The sequence below is a fragment of the Zonotrichia albicollis genome, chromosome 6 (assembly GCF_047830755.1).
Source record: "Zonotrichia albicollis isolate bZonAlb1 chromosome 6, bZonAlb1.hap1, whole genome shotgun sequence".
NCBI lineage: Eukaryota > Metazoa > Chordata > Aves > Passeriformes > Passerellidae > Zonotrichia > Zonotrichia albicollis.
In genome coordinates this window covers 42,711,321-42,732,865 of record NC_133824.1, presented here as the reverse complement: position 1 = coordinate 42,732,865, position 21,545 = coordinate 42,711,321, and the positions used below count along the sequence as shown (strand labels likewise).

Sequence of the window (21,545 nt, the reverse complement as noted above, 5' to 3'; positions counted from 1 at the left end):
CTTTGTAAGAAATATCCTGAATGTGCTTAAATGAAAGCACTACAAAAGTGCTATTTATTTGAAATTGTTAGTAAAATTCCTTGCTAGTGCTTAGAGGAAAAGGAAAACCTGTACCCCTTCCAAAGAGAGAGCAGGTACCTGACATATCACATTCTGGAAATGGCATGTTTCAGCTGACTATGTTAGCTGTAAGTAGCCAAAAGTGTTGTTTCACAACTCCAGCTCTCTGGCCACAACAAACTTGCTCTCATGCTGACTTTTCTGCTGCTTTTGGCCAGCTTTGTGCCTTTCCTTCCTCCTCACTCTCAGATGAGAGTTGTTTAGTAAGGACTTTCTAGTGTTTTAGGACTCTCTAAACAAGAAAATGAACATACACAAAATTAATCAGTATGTCTTCTACCTTGTTTTAAAAAGCAGCTCTGAGTATGTCACATAAATTCTGAGTGCATTTTCTCAAAGCTACAAGCTGCATTCAGGTAACAGAAATAAAGATTGTTGTATGATGTTAGTTCTCCATGTTTAACATGAGCCCCTGTGTAATATTTGGAAAAAAACCCTTAAACCTAACCTTGATTTAGTAAGAATATTCTTTATCTTTTCTGCTTTACGCTGCCTTGCTGCCAGTTCTTCTGTAGAAAGAGGCTCCTCTGGCTCCAGCTCAACGTAACGCTCTGGAATTACAACCTTCTCAGGTTTTGACAACTGCAGAAAGAAAGCAAGCATGGAGTTTTCAATAACAAAGACTTAAAAGAAATTGAGATAAATCCTCCTCAATGGGAGAACAGAGTGAAAAGAATAAAGCATGGATTTTCACAGTCAGTACATGTACCTGACGCTTAACGCTTCTTCTGGGTATCTAGCTGATGCCCTTTCAACAGTGTTCCCTCTGATTCCTTTTACTTCACAAGATAGATTGAACAAATATTTAAAGGGATTACAGAAGAAGTCCGAATCAACAGAAAACCTTTCTTGAGGCTTACAGCCCAAAATAGGACACTGCTCTTGCAGCAGAAAGGAGCAACCACTCTGAGACTGACTGGACACCCTGAGATATCAATGTCATGATATGTCATGATATTTGTGTCACGCCAGCCAGTACTTCCTACATCTGAAAGGAAAATATTACTCAAAGTTTTACCCTAGGGTCACATTCTTTTGGGACTGGACAATCTTCTGTGAGCAGCAAAGGGGAAAAAAGGCAAACAGAAATCACTGTGTGATTGTAACAAGACATTGCATAAATTAATTCTGTAGACTGAAAATTTTAATATGACTGCACAAAAGCTAGAATCAATTTTTTACTAGGATAAATTAGCCTTTAGGAACTTTTGACTCCTCCCAATGAAAATACAGTTTGCAAACTTTGAAAAATCAATGCTTATCATACAGAACAGACTGCTTTTGAAAACAAAAATAGAGGATGTGTGAATAAACAGAAATCAAGTAATGGAGAACTATTTTTTTCTTGTTATTATTGGAATTTTGTTAAAACAGTCATGAGACAACGAGTCTTCAAAATCTAAAGTTTTCAATGAAAATAATCCTAAATTTTTTCACCACTGACCTTGGTTCATGTTAATTCAATGGACTATGTAAAGTGGCCTGACCTACCCCCAGTGAGTTAGGCTATTTGGGGTAATTCACAGGGAATCTCATGCCAAAAGCACACACTGGCACGCTTAACAATAATAAAATCACAGCCTCAAGTTTTTAGACTTCCCTCTCAAGAAACCCAAAGCCAATGCTTCCAGAAAAATCCTCATTTTTCCACTACACTTCCCTGCTTTTGAATCCAACTCCTCTCTGGAGGTCTAGATATAGACATATATACACTTTTTCTTTTAATGTGTATCTCCATCTCCATATTGTAGCTCATCCTGTCACTTTCAGAATAACAAACCCATTAATCATTGCAAGAGTAGATGAATTTCCTTAAAGACAGAACTGAGCATGTTTCCTTCTGAGGCACAGAGGAACCTCAAACACAGAAGTGCCTGCCAGGTGAAGAGAATGGCCACATGAAATGGAAAAGGACAACAAGGCCAGGTTGGATGGAGCTCTGGTTCAGTGGAAGGTGTCCCTGCCCATGGCTGGGACATGGGGCTGGAATTAGATCACCTTTAAGTTCCCTTCCAACACAAATGTATGATTTTAACCTGGGTAAACTGGGAAGGAAGCATTACACTCAGAGCTTCAGACCTATTTCAGTTACTCTGAAGCAGGACAGAAATACCTATGAGCAAAAATGTCTCCTATTCAAGGCTTAAAGGGAGTACAAAGTGATTTCCACAGCCCCAAAGGCCTTCTGGAAATGATAAATTATTAGCAGAGTGCAACAAGGAAAGGCAGAAGAACAGAAGTTATTTTCTGTTTCTGAAGTTTACAGAAACACTCTATTTTCTGTAAAAATTGTAGAGAGATTAACTGAAAAATAAATCCATTCATAGAGTTCAACAGGTAACAACTCACAGAGTAAACCATTTACAAACATCTCTGTCTGTAAAATGAAACTGCCTACAGCTTTCAGGAGAGTACAGGTGCTTGCCAGTCTAATTCCATTAATAGCTGTACTGGTTTGGCCTCTGCCATGGCGTTTAGCACAGCACCAGGTACCCCCTTGCTGTGCTCTCTCCTTCCCAGCAGATGGCTCAGTCGCATCTCAAACTGACATTTCCTCCCTTACCTCAGCCGAGCAAGGACCTCTTGTGTGCCCAGCACACCAAACAAGCCATTGCAAAAGCTGACAAATGCATTTTCTGGTCAAGCCCAAATAAAGCAGAGCTTCCTCTTCTCTCTCATCATTTGCCAGTCAACATGAAAAGTAGTGAGGTAGCTCTGGGAAACTAACTTGTCCTTCTTTCCTGCTTCTTTTTTTAAATACTCATTATGTTGTCTTCTCATCTTTTTTTTTTCCCAATTTACAGAACTTTCCCTGACTTAATCACTCTTCCCTTTAAATCCTGAGATACATATTTAAAAGAGTAGAGCTAACTTTTCAACTTCTTCTTTCTACTAAAACAGTATGAACCAAAACCTTACAAAGGTGCCAGGTCATAAATTTTCAGTACTCAAAAGACTCCTTTTATTTCAAACTTTCAGCAAACTTTTGAAAGAAAAGATGATAATTCAGTGCCTAAAATTTAGAAAGGTTAATGTTTTGGGTCAGAAGATAGGAGGCAAAATATTGTGAATGTTACCTCTCTGCTGATATCTAAATCATAGTCTTGAGGCTCCAGGTCTGTCTCTGTCACTGCTACTGGCTGAACTTTTAACCACTCATTTTCATCCTTGTCTTCTCCACGAATTGCCCTCTCAAGTAACTGCAAATCAAATTCTTGCTCTCGTTTCCACTGGTAATAGATACAAAACAATTAACAGCATTCAACCATACTGCCAAACTCACCATACAGCAATGCACATCACTACTGCAGCAAAACCTCCACTGCTGAAAGAATCAGCAGGGCAAACCCCTGAAGTGACAACAGAAAAAAAAATAAAACTGCATTTCTTGCTACATAAGGGTGAGAGTATTGATCTCTAACTGTGCTGTGAGGAATTCAGACTATTGTTTAATTTTATATGTTCAGCAGTATTCTAAGAGATTTACGAATCCCAATTTTACATTTGCTGATGAACATGGGACCAGCCACACACAGGACACCACCTTTGGAATCAGAGGTGTCACTACCAGAGAGCCTACAGGCTGGAGGAGCAGTCCTTGGCATTATAAAGAGGCAGTGCTGCGTGGTTGAGACTCACAAGGTGAAAATTTTATGTATCTCTTTTAGAATCATACCTACTGTTTAAAGTTGATACTACTTCATGTATTAGCATTAACTTGTCTTGAATTTAAAAAAAAATACTTTTAAGCTCTTCAGACTTTACTAAAAGCAGAGTCTAGCTACCTGCAAAAGTCTTCCACACAGTCTTTAAAATGTAAATATTTAGCAATATAAATCAGAATTATTTAATATGTATTGATATTTACATTTAGCATATTTAAGCTACATAATGTGGAGTACCTAAAAGCACTGCACAGTAGTCCCTACAGAACTACACACAATACAGTTACATATAAACTCACACTGAAGGACACTACCAATACCTTTTTGTTCAAAAAATTAAGTTCAGTTGTAGCATCATTCCATCCAGTAGATCTGAGCAACTTTACCATACATGATATTAAAAGCAGTAGGAAAAAGAAGGGACAAAACCAACAACAAAATTATCCCCTCAAGGTTTTGAGGGAATCAACAGGAGAATGTGCCACTTTTATGTTTCTTAAAAATATCTCCAGTATTTCTGGTACAAATCTTTGGCTTGTTTTGGATGAAGTTTCAACTCCACATGAAGTCCTTAGACTTCATTATGTCACTTGCATTAATAAATCTAATTGAAACCTATTCATGCACAAGCTCTCAGTATTCACTCAGAAGATAAGTATCTTCCATGTATATTAAAAAGTTAAGTAGGTAAGAGGCAATTATATCTCAAAAAGTATTATATTACAGAATTCAACAGAGAAAATAAGATTTTTCTCATATGAGTATACTCCAAACTCATCCTTCTACTCATATTCGAACCAGGCCTGATTGAGATAGTATATTTTAAATACACAGGATCATTTTCAAGTTGTTGCTATATAATAGGTAAGAAAAACATCAAACCATTCTTATGAAGCAGTTCTTTTATTGGCTTTGATGTTGCAACTTTTACATTAAAAAGGCATTGTATATAACAAATTAATTCATGTACTGTGATCAATACTTAAAATGTCATCCTATACTTGAGAGCTGATCAATTAAAATTTAGAATTACACATACAATGTATGTTTAAAGCAAATGTTACACACTGAGCAGCACTTCAATTATACATTTAACTGTTTGCCATTGTGGCTGCTAAATAATTGTAATGCTGTAAGTAATTGTGCTATCAAACATGCTTTTGCATATCAAAGCCCCATAGGTACAAGAGATGACCTCTACAAAACACTACTAGGGCTGAAAAACTGTATTTTAATTCTTTACAGCAAGAAAAAGACCAAGATGGCACCCAAATTTATAAATAAAGTGTTTGCCACAAATGTTAATAACGAGTGTTATGAAAGCTTTTCAATTCAACTCGTGTATGTTATGTGAGTCAGAAAACTTGAGAAGCTCAGATTTATTTCTTCCAATTAAAGTATGAAAGTAACAGTAATATAACACTACAATTCCCAAACATTATGCACTGTCTTTAAAAGATTTGTGATTGCAAAACAGAAGACAAAACAGATGAATGTCTCCAAGCAGTGCAGTTGTATTTACTGGGAAAGTAAATACAAATAACTGGCTGCAAATTAGTGCTACAGAACAGTGGGAATGAAAAGCTGATTATAAGGTTTTTTTCAATGCCAGCAATTGACACACATGTACTAAATGCAATTAAGCCTGGTAAAAATTGAGTAGTCCAGTTAGAAATTTTAAAGTAGCTACAAAATTCTGCAAATTAAAAGCAAGCAAACAAAAAAAAAAGAGGCATTAGGTATGATGAGTGACAAATTTAAAAGCAAGAGATCTTGTGCAATGAATTAGGTAAAACAATGTGATCATTCTAAAGCTCTAGTGGACCAAATAAAAAAATAAATTAAAAGAGCACAGCATAAGTGCAATTACAGTACAATCCTGGTTTAGCACCAAGTGAGCAACTGGGTAACTTCACCAATCAGAATTGCTTTGGTTAGTATCCAAAATGTATCATTATAAACTTCTCATCTGCACAGCATTTACACTCAGAAAGCAACAAAAATACTTTTCTTTAGCAGCCTAAATTTGAGCCTTATTAGAATATTCTGCATTTTGAGATTTAAAGAATTTGTATCAATTAGAATACATTAGCTCTCACATAAATTCCTAATCAGCATGATTAGATTTTAAAACTGATTATCCATTTATCATCTTTTTTAAAAAGAACAAACAAATACCACCTTGGTCTGATATTACCACCGAATATCTTGCAGGCTAATTTATGAATTAAAAGGAAAAGCACCCATGGAGAGAAACAATATTCTAAAAGGCCCATTCCATTATGAAGCAGCTTTAAAACTGAACAAGCTTCTGTCACTTTCTAAATACAATTCCAAGGAGAAAAAAAACCATGGCTCTGAAACCACCCCAAAATACTGGCATCTCCACTCATCACTAACCTCTGACCAACTTACCTGCTGAACCTGCTACATTTACCATAACTACAAGTAAAAAATATCATCTGTTCCTCACACTCTCTGAACTCATTTGATACCACAGAACACTAATTTAATTGGACTAGAAGCATCACGCACACTCAAGTGAAAGTGCTTGCCGGGGGAAAACAAAAAAAAAAAACAAACAAAAAAAAAAGAATAAATCCAAAGGTATTTTTAGTTTAGTCCTTTTAAGGCATATCTAACATACTGAGCCTACGTCTGCAGACACGGGCCTGATGAAAGGGCGAGATGAAACAGGCTGCCTTTCTCCTTGGCTAAGAGTTCTCTTGCGTTCCCGCACTAATGCCTTCTGATGTCTCTTCATTCTTTCTAGCTGCTCCTCTGCACTCATCTTGCCTCTTTGGTGGTCTCCAGAGTATAAACGTTCCAAGGCACTCTTTGGTCTCTCCTGCACAAGTCACAAGGCACACAAAACACATGTTGTAATTAATACTTTATAAGAAGTACACAAAAAAATATGAACGCCTTCTCCTACCTCATTACTAAATTTTATTCTATTAACTTTGCATTTCTTTGTATATACTCTCTCAACTCTGTATTTCCTATTAGTAGTGCTGATTTTTGGTTCTAAACCTTGTTTTATAAATCTATTTGAAATGTGGCAAGTTGTTTGTCTGTTTTCCAGTTCATTTAAGAAAGTGAAGAACTGGAGACTTCCTTCGATCACAGCTCTTGCTCCTCTCCCAGGCTACTGTAATCTCACCCCCTGATACACAAAATGTACTCTGGGCTTAACTATTTCAAGCAGTTCAGACATTTGGCTTCAGAAGTTTATTTAAAACTTACCTTGGACCTATCCCTTCGAAGTGTTGCAAACGATGAAATGGTAGATGACTGGTGCAATCTGGAAGTTGATCCAGACAAACCTTTATGAGGAAAAAGAAAATGCCTTAAAATCAAATGACAGACAGCATAAGACAAGTATCAGTCTAGGTTTTAAATTTTATTATACTGTTTCTGTGGCATTCTGGTCACTATTTGAGCACACACTTTGCAACTCCGATGATCATAAGAGGCATGAAATTTCATTTCTGCCAGACACAGTAGCTTCAGGTTGTTACTGATTGAAAGTCAGAAAAATATATAATAATTTAGAAGCTTATATAAAATGAGGGATAGGTTGAACTCAGCTGTACAAGAGTAGATGGATGGTACAAATAATCACATCTATTAAGAAAATAAAACCTTAACACTCACAGTTAGAAATGAAGAAGTAAGAAGCAAATGGGTAAGAACTCATTTGCTTTTGGTCCAAATATCATCTCTATCCTCAAAACCAGTTGCAAGACAACAGCACAGTGTGGATGGAGTGTCAAGTCAGATACAATGTTTGGAGCACTACATTCATCTACCTTATCACTTACATTTTAATGGCAATACAGGTATTTTAAAAAGACTTGGACTTTGCAAAAGATAGCACAGAACTTATGAGGAAAAGTAACTCTGAATATAAGAGACATTCTAAGAGCCAATTTCATGTTTTGCTATTGCTTCTATATTAAGTTGCTTTGCTAAAGGCTGATTGTCTGTAACAGCACCATTAAAATACACAAAATTTCTAAACTTCCACCAAATAGTTAATTTAAAAACAGTGATCTGGTGATAAAGATCATCTCCAGGAAGCCCTACAAGAGAAAAGCTCCTATGCAGACAGTACTATTAGGGATCAATTCCACAAATTCCTGGCTTACCACGGGTAGGTAATGTCTGGTATCCACTGTCAGGGCTTATTAAAGCACTGGAAGGGTGGCTGAGGTCACCCCCTAACATTGCCAGCTCTGGCTCACTCACATATGAACGCAGCTCCACCTATACAGAAAAACACTCATCAGCTCAAGTGAAATCACAGACAGCAAGTTTAATAATCCTAAAACACATCCTAAAGCTTTGTTTCTGGATTGCTACATCTCTCTCTGCCATTATTATATGTCATGGATCATTATTATTATGATGTCATTGTTATCTCTCTGCCATTCTATATCACGATTGCTTTATTAAAGGTCCATATATTTTACAGACAACAATAACATATTTTATTCCCATATCTTTGAAGTGCAGGGGTACAGGAGTGCGAGTGCTCACCCTGTAATCTCCATTTACATACTGGCCGAGCTCTCTGTCTCTCTTTCTCTCGTCTGACTGACGCTTCAGGCCCCGCACCGAGGTGTGCCTGATGACAGTGGCTTCTCTGGGCAGGGGTGGGACAGCTGGTGGCTGATCCTCAGGGCTGTACAGCTGAGGGAGAGGAGGTCTGGGCGGTGCTTCATCTTCCTGGGAACACGAAAACGCAGGGATTTGGCAAAGAGCATGAAAAGAGTCTGGCATAAACTGCAAAATAAAGGCCAGTGCATTATGGGAAGCATTTGTGACCGCTTCAGCGTGCTCTCCTCTGTCCACTACAGAAGCTTGAGGCTTTAAAGACCAAGCAAGACCCAAGAAATCAACCACAAAGCATTTCCAAGGAAAGCTTTGAATATTAACACATTCTAAACCAGTCTATGGCCACTGTACAATAGGCTCCACATGTATTGTGCTGCAAGTGCTGCTGCTCAGCTCCAACACAAACACTCATTGATGTGCCTCCAGTGTGTGCACTTCCCACCCATGACACTCCCACTGCTCCCGACAGAGGGGAAATGCAAACACTGCTGAGGGAACCTCACCAGAGCAGCACTTACAACCTTTGGCTTGAGCTTGACTGGTGACTGAAGAGGTGGCTCGATTTTTTTCAGCGGCTGTGCTTGGTGCTGTGTCCTGGTCTGGAAGTAGGGCTGCGGGTACAGCCTGACCTCCAGGGGGGATCTCAGCGGGCTGCGCGGAGGGCTCTGCGCGACCGACGGCTTGCTCTCCGCAGCAGCAAGGGAAGCTGGGAGGGAAGGCACTGAAGACTGAGAAAGTGAAGGCACTGTTTTTCTCTCTAGGGGAGAAATAGATAGAAACATGTCTTGATGAGGATCTAGCAAGTCTTTCAGGCCAAAAATGAAACCACGTGGTTGGGTATCATCCCATAAAACTCCTGGTGGAGGGCAGTGGGAGCAAAGGAAGGAGAAGCCTGGGAGTCATATGGAATCAGTCCAGATGCTGCATCTGGCCCCTTGCCATAGATTTCTAGACCATCTCAGAACTATTTTAGCTCTGTATGTGAAAGGTGAGTTTTGCAGGAGGCGTTAACAGTCTCTCGCCACCCCAACATCAGGTCCTGTCTTGGAAATGTAATGAAGCCACTGCAGTGCAGACCACACACACTCTGCCTTCCTCCCTGCCAGAGCTGATGTTGCTCTGCCCACCAAACACCTGCCTGAACAGGGAGGGGAAACACAACTGCAGCAAGGGCAGCTGGGCTGCATCCAGGGGGAAAAAAACCCCAAAAACCAAAACCCATAAACCCAGAGAAAAAAACAGAGAAAAAGATGCAGAACAGACACTACACTGGTAAGGGCCTGGCACCTGACAGGAACCCCTTCTGCAATTTGAAAAATGTAGCCCATTACTGTTATTGTTGTTCCCTTTTTTTATGGCCTGTTACATTTTAGAACCATTGGTATGTGAAAACAAACAAGAAAAAAAACCTTTCTGTCCCCTCAGGCAAAGAAACACCAAGTTAATGCACTCAATCAACAGAGATTTCTGACACATCCAGCAGCAGAATTAACTGGATTTTCTGCAGCAGAACAAATTTCCAGGTTATTTGCACAGACCCAAAGACTCAGCTGCATTGGTATATTGTTTATTTTTTCATCATGTTCTCCTTACCTGGATTCTTTATAGAGTCTACTATGGTTTTGTAGTTTGCTTTGTTTGCACTCAAGCCAGCTGTAACATCTTCAATTCTCCACAAGTCTTTTTGTATTTGTGTTTTCTCCTGTTGTTTGTAGTAAAAGAAAAAAAAATCACTTATACCTCAGTTGTAATTTATTATGGGCCTTTCCTTCTTTTGATACCACCAAACTACAATTACAGAACTTACATGAAAATTTAGCAGTTTAGAAATTAGTTAAATAATTATTTTAAAATAAAAACTAATAAATACAAAACACCAACAAATATATCTTGTCCATAAAATTTACTAAAGCATTTTCTGACTCTTGGAAGACTTTCTATAAAAGAAAGGGGAAAAGACAAGTCTATATTTTTCTACAATATTGTTCAGACTACAAAAACATAGTGCAATGTTCTACATAAAATTAAAAGGTTCTGGAAACTCATTTTAACTTTTTTCTTAAATCCTATACCTATCAAACTTAAGACTGCTAAAGCAACCTTAAAAAACATCTCAATACTTTTAGGGGAAATATCCAGTATTAAAAAAGGAAAAAGAAAAAAAATCAGAAGTGGTGAAAATTTTAATTTCTGCTTATATTTGAGATGTTAGGCCTATTGGCCAGGATGTATTAAAAGTTAAAACAATACATTGCTGCTGCTCCAGGACTTGGTCTCATCTTGCATCCTATTTGCTTTACCAAGGCTTTTTTCCAGGAGGAAAGAAAGAAAGGGAAGCTTTGTCTACAGACTGAGCTGCATCACAGTCTGGCTCCTGAAGCCACCATTTCAGTCATTCCAATCATCTTAAATAGCTGCTGTCATCTAATTCATTAAAGCCTGGTAACACAGATCTCAAAAATTTGCAGCAAGAATTAACTTGGTAAAACCAATACCATTAAAGAAAGCGAAGGCAGTGAAACACTTAAGAATTGCTCACAAACTGCTCAAGAACTCCAGAAATCCATCACTTGCCATGAGCTGCAAAATAGCTACTAATTAATCCTATAAGGCTGAGGGTGGAAAAAAAACTTCAGTAAAAGCTGTTACACCTCATAGAGCTAAGGAAGGCATATAAATTGCTTTCCACTTTCTGTCTTAAATCAGGAAATATGTTCAGCCAGGTTACAGATCAGCAAACAGGGTGCCAAGAACACAAACATTTAAATGATGGAGAATGTTATTTGCCTGTAGTAAACTCACTCGATAGATAGGACATATTTTGAAAGATTGTCAGGACACAAACTGTAAATTTGCACATTTCATTTCATTTTTCTGAGATTAATCATACTACAAGGAACCAAATGATGGATTTACAATAACCAAGCCTCAAAACTGGTGAAAAAAGCACTGAAAATCCTGCTTCTGAAACCACTCAGAAAATGTTTGATTAGCAATGTAGAAAAGCCAGATCTTTTAATATTATTTCTTCCCATTACTTAAATATTGATGTGAAGAGAATATTTTAAATCTAAAATGGACCTGGGCCAAACGATGAGCAGATGAATTAATTTTAAAATTATGAAAGCCAAGATTGCTGTTTACAGAGGGGTATAAATACAGTTTATTGGCAAGCAGGAAAAGGTAACTCGGAAAGAAAACTTTATTTCCCTAACTTCTTTCAAACAGAAACATAATTTGGACTGACACAAAGCCAGAGGAGAAACACTTAGCAACTAAGAAGTTATCACTGATAAAATAACCCATCTCAGTTAAATTCAGCATGCCCAGATCCTCCCCAACCCTTCAGCAAAAGACAATTGTAGCTACGTTCTAAAAAGCAAGATTCACTCTGACCAAGCTGCTTCAACATTTAGGTTTTAACCTCTTAATTAATGCTACATAGAAACATCAGTGGTCTCCTACAGCAACTTGAGCCTGCAACTCTACAGAATTTTTAATAATATTCCACGAAGACTACATTTTTTTAAAATACAGTGTGTATTAATTTAGTGCTATTGGAAAATGCTAGATAAACAATCTTGAGTCTACATGCCCTTGGGCAGAGATCAAAAAATTCTAACTATTATGGGTACTTCAAGTGAGACTTCTTTGAAGGCATGTAGTTTTTTTAGAATATTCAATACTTTCTGAAAAAAATCAGTTCCCCTTAGAATCTCCAAAATAGGTATTCAGAAACATTTTTTTTTAAAACTAAGCCAAACATATCTGTGCATACTTATATGTATAGATATATAAAAGTACACACACATATAACTGCTAATGTGCTTATGGCTGTGTGTGTATTTATAATTAATCACTTATGTGATATGAGATGATAATCAAACTGAATTAACATTTTTTTCTGTGCAAACCACACTCCCTTCCATATGTATTGGTGAATCCCATGCCACACATGCAGTATTTTAAGCTTGTTTAACCCCTAACTGGAAATTTTATCTCAAAGTAGTCTAAAAAGGTGTATTTTGTTTAAAGGTGTAATTTGCCTTTGTTAAACTGAGTAATTTCATACAAGGACCATTTTATTCTGATATTCCCCCAGGATTTTTTCTTTAAAATATATTCTACAGCTGAGCTCAATTACATATTCTGACTCCAGAAACTGAATCACTTCCCACACCCCAAAATGAAAAGTAAATGAAAATGTTTGATGACTGATGCAATCAAAAAAGGTTTTACAACTCTTGCTTTGATACTAACATTTATTCACTAATAGTGAAAATAAACAGGCTTCAAATTATATCTGATCAGATACGTAATGCAAACAAGCTAAAAATTTAACTAGTGAGCTCTTTTGGTCCAGGATATTTGGAAAAGTAGACTAAGATTTGAGGAAAATGTATATATTAACTGGGTTCCTTGTGTTCAGCTCACACAAAGGAAAAATTATCCAGTATTCCCTGACAATAAAGTCATCAGCTGTAAGCAGGTATGTAGAAACAATCTGGTATTCCACATCCATTTCAGCAAAGAAAACAACTGAGCTTCAAACAAATCTTCTTTTTAAAATTTGAAACTGAATAATTGATTTAAAACTGAGATGCCTTTCAATTACTGATGGCTGCTAAACACTTATTCCACTTCACAAAACAATCTGCAGAGATAAATCTTCCATAAATAGAAGAACATGACAAAGAACAAGTAATGACAATAACAACCAGTGACTGATGCTCTTAAAAATGGATAAAGAAGCCAACAATGTCAGATCAAATAAATGGAAGGCTAAGAAGTCTTGCACAGTCTTATAAATTGAATAGGTTATCAATGTCAAGATGTCAGCATCTAATAAAAACGTAATAAAATAATGACAAATTTGCATAGAAAACTTATGAGAAACTACGGCAGTACTGCATGTGCTGCAAGACAATGCAGTGGTTTTCTCATTGCACCCTCACATCCCACAGTGCCTGAACTCTGCAAACCAAATTACATGACAGCTGAACACACTGCAAAACTGGCAGAGGAAATTTCTCTTATGAAATGGTAACTCCAAGTTCAGACTAAACCATCCTCCAAGTGTTTACAGTGCCTGGAACCGGACTCACCTGAGATACCAATGAACTGCTCATCTGCTCCTGTAAGGCTTTTTTCAGCTGGCTCACATCCTTCTCTAATTTCAGATACTCATTCCAGGCATTTTCCATCTCCTGTTAACAGAAGGAACACTGTAATACAGTGCCAATTTAAAAACCACTTTCTCCATCCTCTAATTGAGCACAAAGAGTTTTGAAGTTACTGTTGTTCCATCACAAAAAGAAGCAAAGAATCCATTTCAGTCTACATTGTTGCTGAGACTTGATGATACACCTGAAAACCCTTCATAGCTTGCACGATCAAGTCAAGGGCCTATAGCTAAAACCCTCTGGCCAGCTTTCTAAAAGAAACCAAATTGGCATGTAACAGAATCCCTGTACCAGCAAAGCCCTTTTTCCAGTGACTTGCTATTTATGCCCACAAACACATTTTACATGCTGACTGTGGAAGTCATACATTTTCTACAGACACAAACTGACTAGATTCATTTAAATAATACTGTCATTTTGGTGATCAGACCTTACTATAGAGAAGGTGCTCATAAAAATTTAGAAACAGTCTTACAAAGATCTAGTCTCATTCATGAAGAGGCAGTAATAATCCAGTGAAAAAAACATTAAATTACATTTGAATTTTACTAAGTTATAATATGAATGGCAAATTTTTACTGAAATATCAACAGATTTTCCCAATTTTTACCACAAAAAAAAAACATCCTGGAATCACATTTATATTTTCCAAGGACTAGCTGAAAGATTTGCAATTTAAACCCACACTTAACACGTAAATACAGTGAAAAGTTTAGGGGTTTTTGTTTGGTTTGGGGGCATGACAGGCAGGCATTGAAAAGCAAAGCTGGAGAGATTGGTTAATTTTGTCTGGTTTAGTATCCTGTACCTTAACCAAAACTGTTCAGAACAGCTCTTAATTCCCCCATCCAATGACTAGCACAGTTTTAGTCTAACTGGGAATTTAATCCTGGTTTTTCTTGAAGCAATCAAACACACATACCGTTGAAACTTTGGATATTTCAGCCCGAATATGTATAAGGTCCTCTTGCAAAAGTCTCTGCTGGTAAGATATTTTTTCTGCATGTTGTGGTTGGTCTTTGTACTGATCCATCTGCCTGTGCAAAACCTCCAAAACAGACTCCAGCTGATCCTAACAAAGATGACAGTGGTAAGTTCACAACATTTACATGGAAATTTATGCACCCACTTGCAGGAATATGAAAGGTGTTTTCCATGCCCCAAGTCTTCCCTACAAACCAAGAGAGGTTAGGATTGGCCTCCTGTTTTGGAGACTCACACAAAAACAAAAACTGCAAGGGCCTTAATTACCTATTGCATCCAAAATTATCTGATGTTTTCTATTAAATCTTCCTATTAAGCAGCCAAAACGGTTGCAAACACAAAGCAGTGGGAGGGGAATTCTTCTGTTTACCCTCTGTACAAAAGTGTAATTTACAGTTTCAGAAGAATTCCCTTAAACAGTAGAGAACTATGACAGCCCTACCACAGCCCAGCATGAGCTGTTTGTTTAAGGACAGGTTCTCCTTCACTGCTGTGGGTGAAACAGGCATGTGAGGGTTTAAAATATTGTCTAAAACATGAAACAGGTCCAATTCATTTAGTCAGGAGTAAATAACACAGAATTAATTTTGCACAGTAGCTCTTCCGCAGGATCCACCTGAACAGCACTTTCATTTCAGGATATATGCATTTTTTTATTATTATTTTTATAACCACCTCAGTTTATTGACAGCTCTAGCTCGCAGGAAGTGAAGCAGATGGGTTTAAAACATTCACTTTCAAAAACATGTTTTCTCAGAATGGGTACTCAATCCTGAAATAAAACCCAGTTCTTTTTATCATAGAAGTATACAATACAGTGCAACCATCAACCATTAATTCAATTTTTTGTTTATAATTTCCTATTTTGTATTTTAGGATTAGATGAAAGTTTTTACTTTATTTTACTAAGCCCTCTTTAACCTACTTACTTTATTTTCCTTAAGGGCTCTTATTTTGTCCTCCAAATCCTGCAGAATTCTGTCCTGCTCACAGAAAACACTCAGTTTCACCTGGAAATGAAATCATAGACACACATATGGTTAGATTTTAAAAACCAAGCAGAAAAGTGTCCACTTGTAATATTTCACCCCAAGATGCATAATAATGATCATGTAATTGTACAAAAGTGGTGTTTGATACTTACGTCAATATCACTTTCTGCAACCTTGACAGGTTTTGCGCTTCTTTCTTTCAATGTGTCACGTCCTGTCACCTAAGAGGAACAGAATTTCAAAATGTAAGAAACTTGTAGCAAGCTAAAACCTAACGATGCTTCAGCAGTGAAAAGAAAGCTTTTGTTAAATATTCACTTTCATTAAGAAAGAAAAAAAAAAGGATACAAGTATTTTGAAATCTGGCTTTAGTTTTTGAGAAGTGTTAACAAAAGGGTTTGCTAGTTACATTAAGCTATTTAGTAATTCTTCTAGCAGCTTGGATTCCTGTACAAAACAGCATAATCCCACCTGTCTCTGGTTACAAAAGTCCTTTTCCTGCAAGATCTAGTAGTTTTAGCAGTTCTGTTCTAATAGCCTTCTTGAAGCCAAAGGAATGGAATCGTTCATTTAAATGCATGGTTGCAACAATAGCAGCATTCATGAATGACTAAAAATACAACTTTTGGCAAGTGTTTCATTCTACAAAGGACAGTATCTTCCTCAGTACAGGGTGGATTTTACTAAAGATAGACTGCTCTAGAAATGCTATAGTGGAATTAAATGTAATTAATCTATTTTGACATGGCTGTTGTGTACCAAATCTCTTATTCCATAAATCACTGGTTTCATATTCCATTTCTGGTGAGACTGTCTTCTCACAAAACAGTTTTAGAATCAGTACCAAAACAATACTCAATTGTACTTCCGACCTTCACATCAACCTTGAAAATTAAGGCATGTCTGTGTCTGCAGAAATGTTTATTATTTCCACTGCCTACACAGGACCCTCTTTGTGAATAGATGAGGTTAAGAAAAGAGCAATATAATAAAGTTCATAAATAACACATTTTTAAAATCTAATGATTTAATATCACCTCTTTGGAACACTTTTAAAGATTCATTAGAGCAAATACTGTCTTAGCACAGGACCAGTTGGTGATTAGTAGTATTTATATACAGCACATTCTTATTCATATACAGGCAAAAGTTTAAGAAGAAAAATTCACCTCAACATTGTTTTCAGTAATATAAGAGAAAGGATTTTGATACAAAAGCTGAATTTGTTGGCTTTTTTTTGTGAGGTAAGAGGGGTATAAAGAGGCAGTTTGCTTTTTTACCTACTGGCAATCTCTAGACTTGAAGGTACATATTTTACTTATTAACCTAAGCGTCACCTACAGGATCATGTTAGCTTTTTAAAAGCAATTAAATTTTACCCTAAGTGAGGTAAATCTCATCTTCTCTCCTCCAGTGGCAGACTCCGTTTAAAGGCTTCTCATTTACTTTTGAGTGGTAAAATATTACTTCTGCACCACCAAAATCCATAGTATTTATTGCCTCTAGAAGTTTTCAATTTTTTGATTTTTTTTCAACAATTACATGTTATATAGAAGAAAAAAGCATCTTTCAAAATTATTAATGAAATTCTTTAAATGCTAAATCCTACAGATAATTGCAACAATTAATTAAATATAGACATAAAATACCAGCATATCAAAAGTAATAATTCTGCATATTTAATTACCTGCAAGCTAAGGCAATGCAAAAGCCTTTTTCAAAGCAACAGAATTAACATAAAAACACGTCTACAGAATTTGGGGATACTTTAAATTACTTAATCAGAACTGTAAGGAATTGTTAACTATCAAGCAGAGAACATGACAACATAATGAGGATTAAGCATGCTTTCACATTTTCCAAATTCCATACAGGAGTCACTACTTGACACATCCATTTCCAAAACGTGATAAAATGAAACCAAACACTGAGGTCAGCCATAATTTTGCATACAGACTCCAAAAGAGGGGGAAAAATAAAGAAGTAAAAATAAAATCTTACAGAAAGCACTACTGTGCACCAAAAGACACCTGTAAAAGCCAGAACACTGACTGCTACTTGAAAAAGCGATGGGATGAGCACATTTCAATGCAAGCAGTCTTACATGTATACTGGATAGTAACCCTTGTGCTGAGTTCTTTAGCACTTTGTATATCATGTTGATCAGAGGTCCATTATTTTCTATCTGTTTCAAACAAAAGTTTAGTCATAGCTTGTTACAGACGGCAAGATTTAAACCCCCAAACCTCAGAACTCAAAACTCCACGAGCAGCAGCGATCACACACTCCCAGGTCACACCTAAGCACTCTGCAGTTAATTGCTCAACCACAACTCCACACTGCAAAGTTCTATTTCAAAACCTCTAAGAAAGAAATAATGGATTTAATGAAAAATGAAAGTTTAACTCCAGTTCCAAAATGTTCAGTCTTAATTGAAATTGTTTAACCAGGGTGGGTCTAACTCAAAGCCCAGTGTAGTCAAAAGAGATACCTGAACTAATTGGCTTTCTATCTAAATTTCCAGTGTCTTAAATGCAAGATATTACACATGTGACCTGTGAATTTGCTGTTACTGAAATCTGTATCCTTTGCTTCCTTTCATGCAGTGCACAGTCGTTCCCTTGTATCACAAATCAAAGCATTGCTACATTTAGTGGCAAAGCACAAAAGTAACCAATACAGGGACACCTTCTCCAGTCTCACATGGGCTCTTCAATCTCTCAGCAACCTGACCTGAAATTTTACATTTTTGGACCACGACTGAAAGAAGGTTATTAAGAAATGCCCATTTTGAAAATTTACATCACTCATTTGGAAATACATTTGACATTTTGAGTGTCACGATTTGCAGAAAGAAACCAGATGGCATTGTTTCTTTGCACAGAAGTACCAGGTGCCCCCTTACAATTTTTCTTTCTGGCTGCTTTTGTTAGGTGCTACAAGCCGTAGGAAGGCACAAGAGGAGCTCTATGGACCAAATATTTCCTTGTGCTCCAGACTGCAACAAATTAATCTGGACATAATCTACTAAAAAGTTAAGAACCTCCCCCCAAGAATTTTGCTAAGCATATCACATTTTCAGAAGCTTGACCTGTGGGCACCTCAACTGTGAAAATTATTGTGTTTTATAATGGAAAAAAGACCATGATTATTAATAATTTCTCATCTTGCAGGACTTATAAAATTGTAATTTGTCATAAAATTCATCTGATGGCTTGGGCTGCAGTTACATTTGTCAAAGCCATGGACAAACCAAGGACAAGGCTTAAAACGAAATGTGTCCAATCAATTTTAAATTTGTATATTAATGACTCCAACAGTACATATGCGATCATTTTGATTACAAATACATCACCTATACTATATGCTAAATACATATATAGTTCTATAGTAATATTTTCCATGTATATATTTGGTTATATATTCAGGAATTTAAACATCAGACAAGGTTGAAATACACATCCTCATAGGTGCAATCAGCTCACCGGCAACACCCCATGGCATCAGTGAGCTCTGTACAAGCAAACCAGACAGACACCAAGGTGTCAAATTTCCCTTCACCTTCATTTTCAGGAGCACCACGTGATTTATATATGGCAAGACATCCTACATCCCACAGAAAGTGGCAAACTACTAGACTAAGTAAAACAATTATATCTTTTTGCTAGGTTTTTTTTCCCTTCAAAACGTGATACTAAGAATTCTAAATTTGGTTTCAAATTTCCAGCCATCAAGTGTACCAGACACAGAAGTCATTCAGACAGATGATAGGACCCTCAGTATAATATTAATTCTTTTTCAAAAAGAAATACCTCCTAACATTACTTGATCAGATTCTCGCTATGGATGGATGGATGAATGGGTGCATTTGAAATCTTTTAGCTGTAATAACATGAAAACAATGACAGTGCTAATTAATCACATTTTCACAAGAACATATGGTACATTATACAAATAATGGAAAAGTCAGTCTAAGAAGATTTAAAGGGGAAAAGCTGGATAAAAAGAACACGAGTTTTAACTTAGAGGTGTTGACTTCATATTACTGCTAATGCCACAGCAGAGAAACACTTTCAATCTCTTTTTTCTCTGATTTCCCTAAACCCACATATCATCCATCTCAGTACCAGGAACAAAAATTGTTCTTAAAGCAACCACATTTTCTGAGTTTCCACTTTAATTGTATAGTCACTACTAAAAAGACACTCAATACTCTAAGCACAAACAAAAGACAGTTTCCATCTCAGACTAGAAAGTTACTTTAAAATTTGCAGGTACAAACACAATGCAAAAGAGACAACTGGGTTGAAAAAAAGATAAAAAATTAAGTAGACTCATCTAAAAACCTTACCTTTAGATCCAAATACTCCAGATCCTTTTTCAACTGGATGTAAGTGTCATCCGCCTTCAGGCAAGTACATAGGGAAAAAACAGTGCAATATATTTGAATGTTTGGAACCATTTCAGAATAGTTGGACTTGCTATATACAAGAAAACATGGAAGAGAGAACAAAATAACAGAGTAGGAGCACATAAAAAAGCACATTTGCTCCACCAGCATATTGTTATTTACAGCTAAAAATGGGCAAGATATTTCCCAAGAGTATTACTGCCTCATTACCCCCCTTCCAAACACCTAGATTTTTGTTTCTACCTCTAATAAGACACAGAGCTATCTGAAATAATACATCTTCAAAAGCTGTTTTTTCAAGATCAATTTGCACTGACTAGCCCTTCACTGAAAAAGTTACAGTGGTGTGACTGAATGACAGACATCATATCACTGGAATACTTTTGATCACAATTTACATGCATTTTAAGACATTAATTCCTTTACTCAGGGAAAGTATGAAAAAAGTTTTGGGAATAAAATTCTGGAAAATATCTCATTTATATGATTAGACAATCCACTTTGTCTTTTAAGTAACAGCAGTAAAGTTGATCCTTATTTTTCAGTGCCTCACCTCTAATTGCTATCAGCTTAATCTTATAGTTACACTCATCTAGCAACATCTTTATTACGGTCCCTTCCAGGAAAACATGCACAGAAGTCATAACAAAGTTATTTCTCCTCTGTTGAGAGAGGATATTTGCAATAGAAAATAAAGTTTAACTGTTGCAAATGTGCTACTTGTAGTTAGTCAAAATGCCCAAAACTTCCTAGAATTTTAACTGCTATTTTGTCAGCATTTCATATCCTGGGTTCAATTAACTTCAGAATAAAAGAAAAACACAACTATACCTTTTCTCAAGTTTTGAGCCAATGAGAATGTGTAGTTAGAAAAAGAAAAGAAAAACCCTTTATGCCATAAAATTAATAGATCACACTTGCATTTCTTTAGAGGTGTTCACTTACAATTCTTGTCAGATCAGCTTGTAAGACTGGCTGAGGACTTGACTAGAAAGTCTGCCCATTTTAGGAGAAATCCCTGTTATTACCACCCATCTTAGTGCAATTGTTCTGTAGGTGAGGTAATCAGGAAATGAAACTTCTTCAGTTCCAAAAAATCACTTTAGTTTTGGGCCAAAGCCTTCACCAATTCCAAGAAGAGTCACCAACATTTTATTCCCAGGTGGCTCCATTTTTGAGGCTCTAACAGGAACTGGAGAGCTCTGTGAGTACATTTCTGTTTGATTTCACATTTACAAGTTTCACACACCAGTGCAATCAAGAGCACCGCAGATGATCCAAGACACTCCTGAGCTTTTATGAGCCAATGATCACCTGCAGAACTGACACAGTTACAAGCTCATATGAATGTACAGACTGGCTGATGCATTTCAATTTGCAGGTGATGCAGCACGTGGCACAGGGAGCCAACCCCACCATGAAAGCAGCACAAAGAAATGGTTTTGCTTTAGAATGAACTTATACATAGTATTTCAACCCACATTTCTGAAGATGCAGCATTTTCAGAAACAGTATAAATACACAGTATAAAAAGGAAGTAGACACTTTGAAACAGATGCACTGGCGACCT

General features: G+C 36.7%; 1 protein-coding gene across 12 annotated transcripts in view; it reads right to left on the bottom strand.

Annotated features, from left to right (window-relative positions):
* The window catches only part of PLEKHA7 (pleckstrin homology domain containing A7), a 151,570-nt gene that overhangs the window by 12,871 nt on the left and 117,154 nt on the right, over nt 1-21,545 (bottom strand). For 8 of the 12 annotated variants that reach the window (XM_026793101.2, XM_026793105.2, XM_014266742.3 and 5 more), the window contains 14 exons: nt 19,916-19,969; nt 17,669-17,749; nt 15,717-15,785; nt 15,502-15,582; nt 14,511-14,660; nt 13,511-13,612; nt 9,999-10,107; nt 8,924-9,162; nt 8,328-8,516; nt 7,937-8,054; nt 7,032-7,111; nt 6,433-6,633; nt 3,198-3,350; nt 569-702 (listed from right to left, as the gene is read on the bottom strand). In XM_026793101.2, the coding sequence (XP_026648902.2) occupies nt 569-702; nt 3,198-3,350; nt 6,433-6,633; nt 7,032-7,111; nt 7,937-8,054; nt 8,328-8,516; nt 8,924-9,162; nt 9,999-10,107; nt 13,511-13,612; nt 14,511-14,660; nt 15,502-15,582; nt 15,717-15,785; nt 17,669-17,749; nt 19,916-19,969 (1,760 nt within the window). The remainder of the gene's footprint in view (nt 1-568; nt 703-3,197; nt 3,351-6,432; nt 6,634-7,031; nt 7,112-7,936; nt 8,055-8,327; nt 8,517-8,923; nt 9,163-9,998; nt 10,108-13,510; nt 13,613-14,510; nt 14,661-15,501; nt 15,583-15,716; nt 15,786-17,668; nt 17,750-19,915; nt 19,970-21,545) is intronic. The other 4 variants (XM_026793104.2, XM_026793108.2, XM_026793102.2 and 1 more) reach the window with 3 other exon arrangements.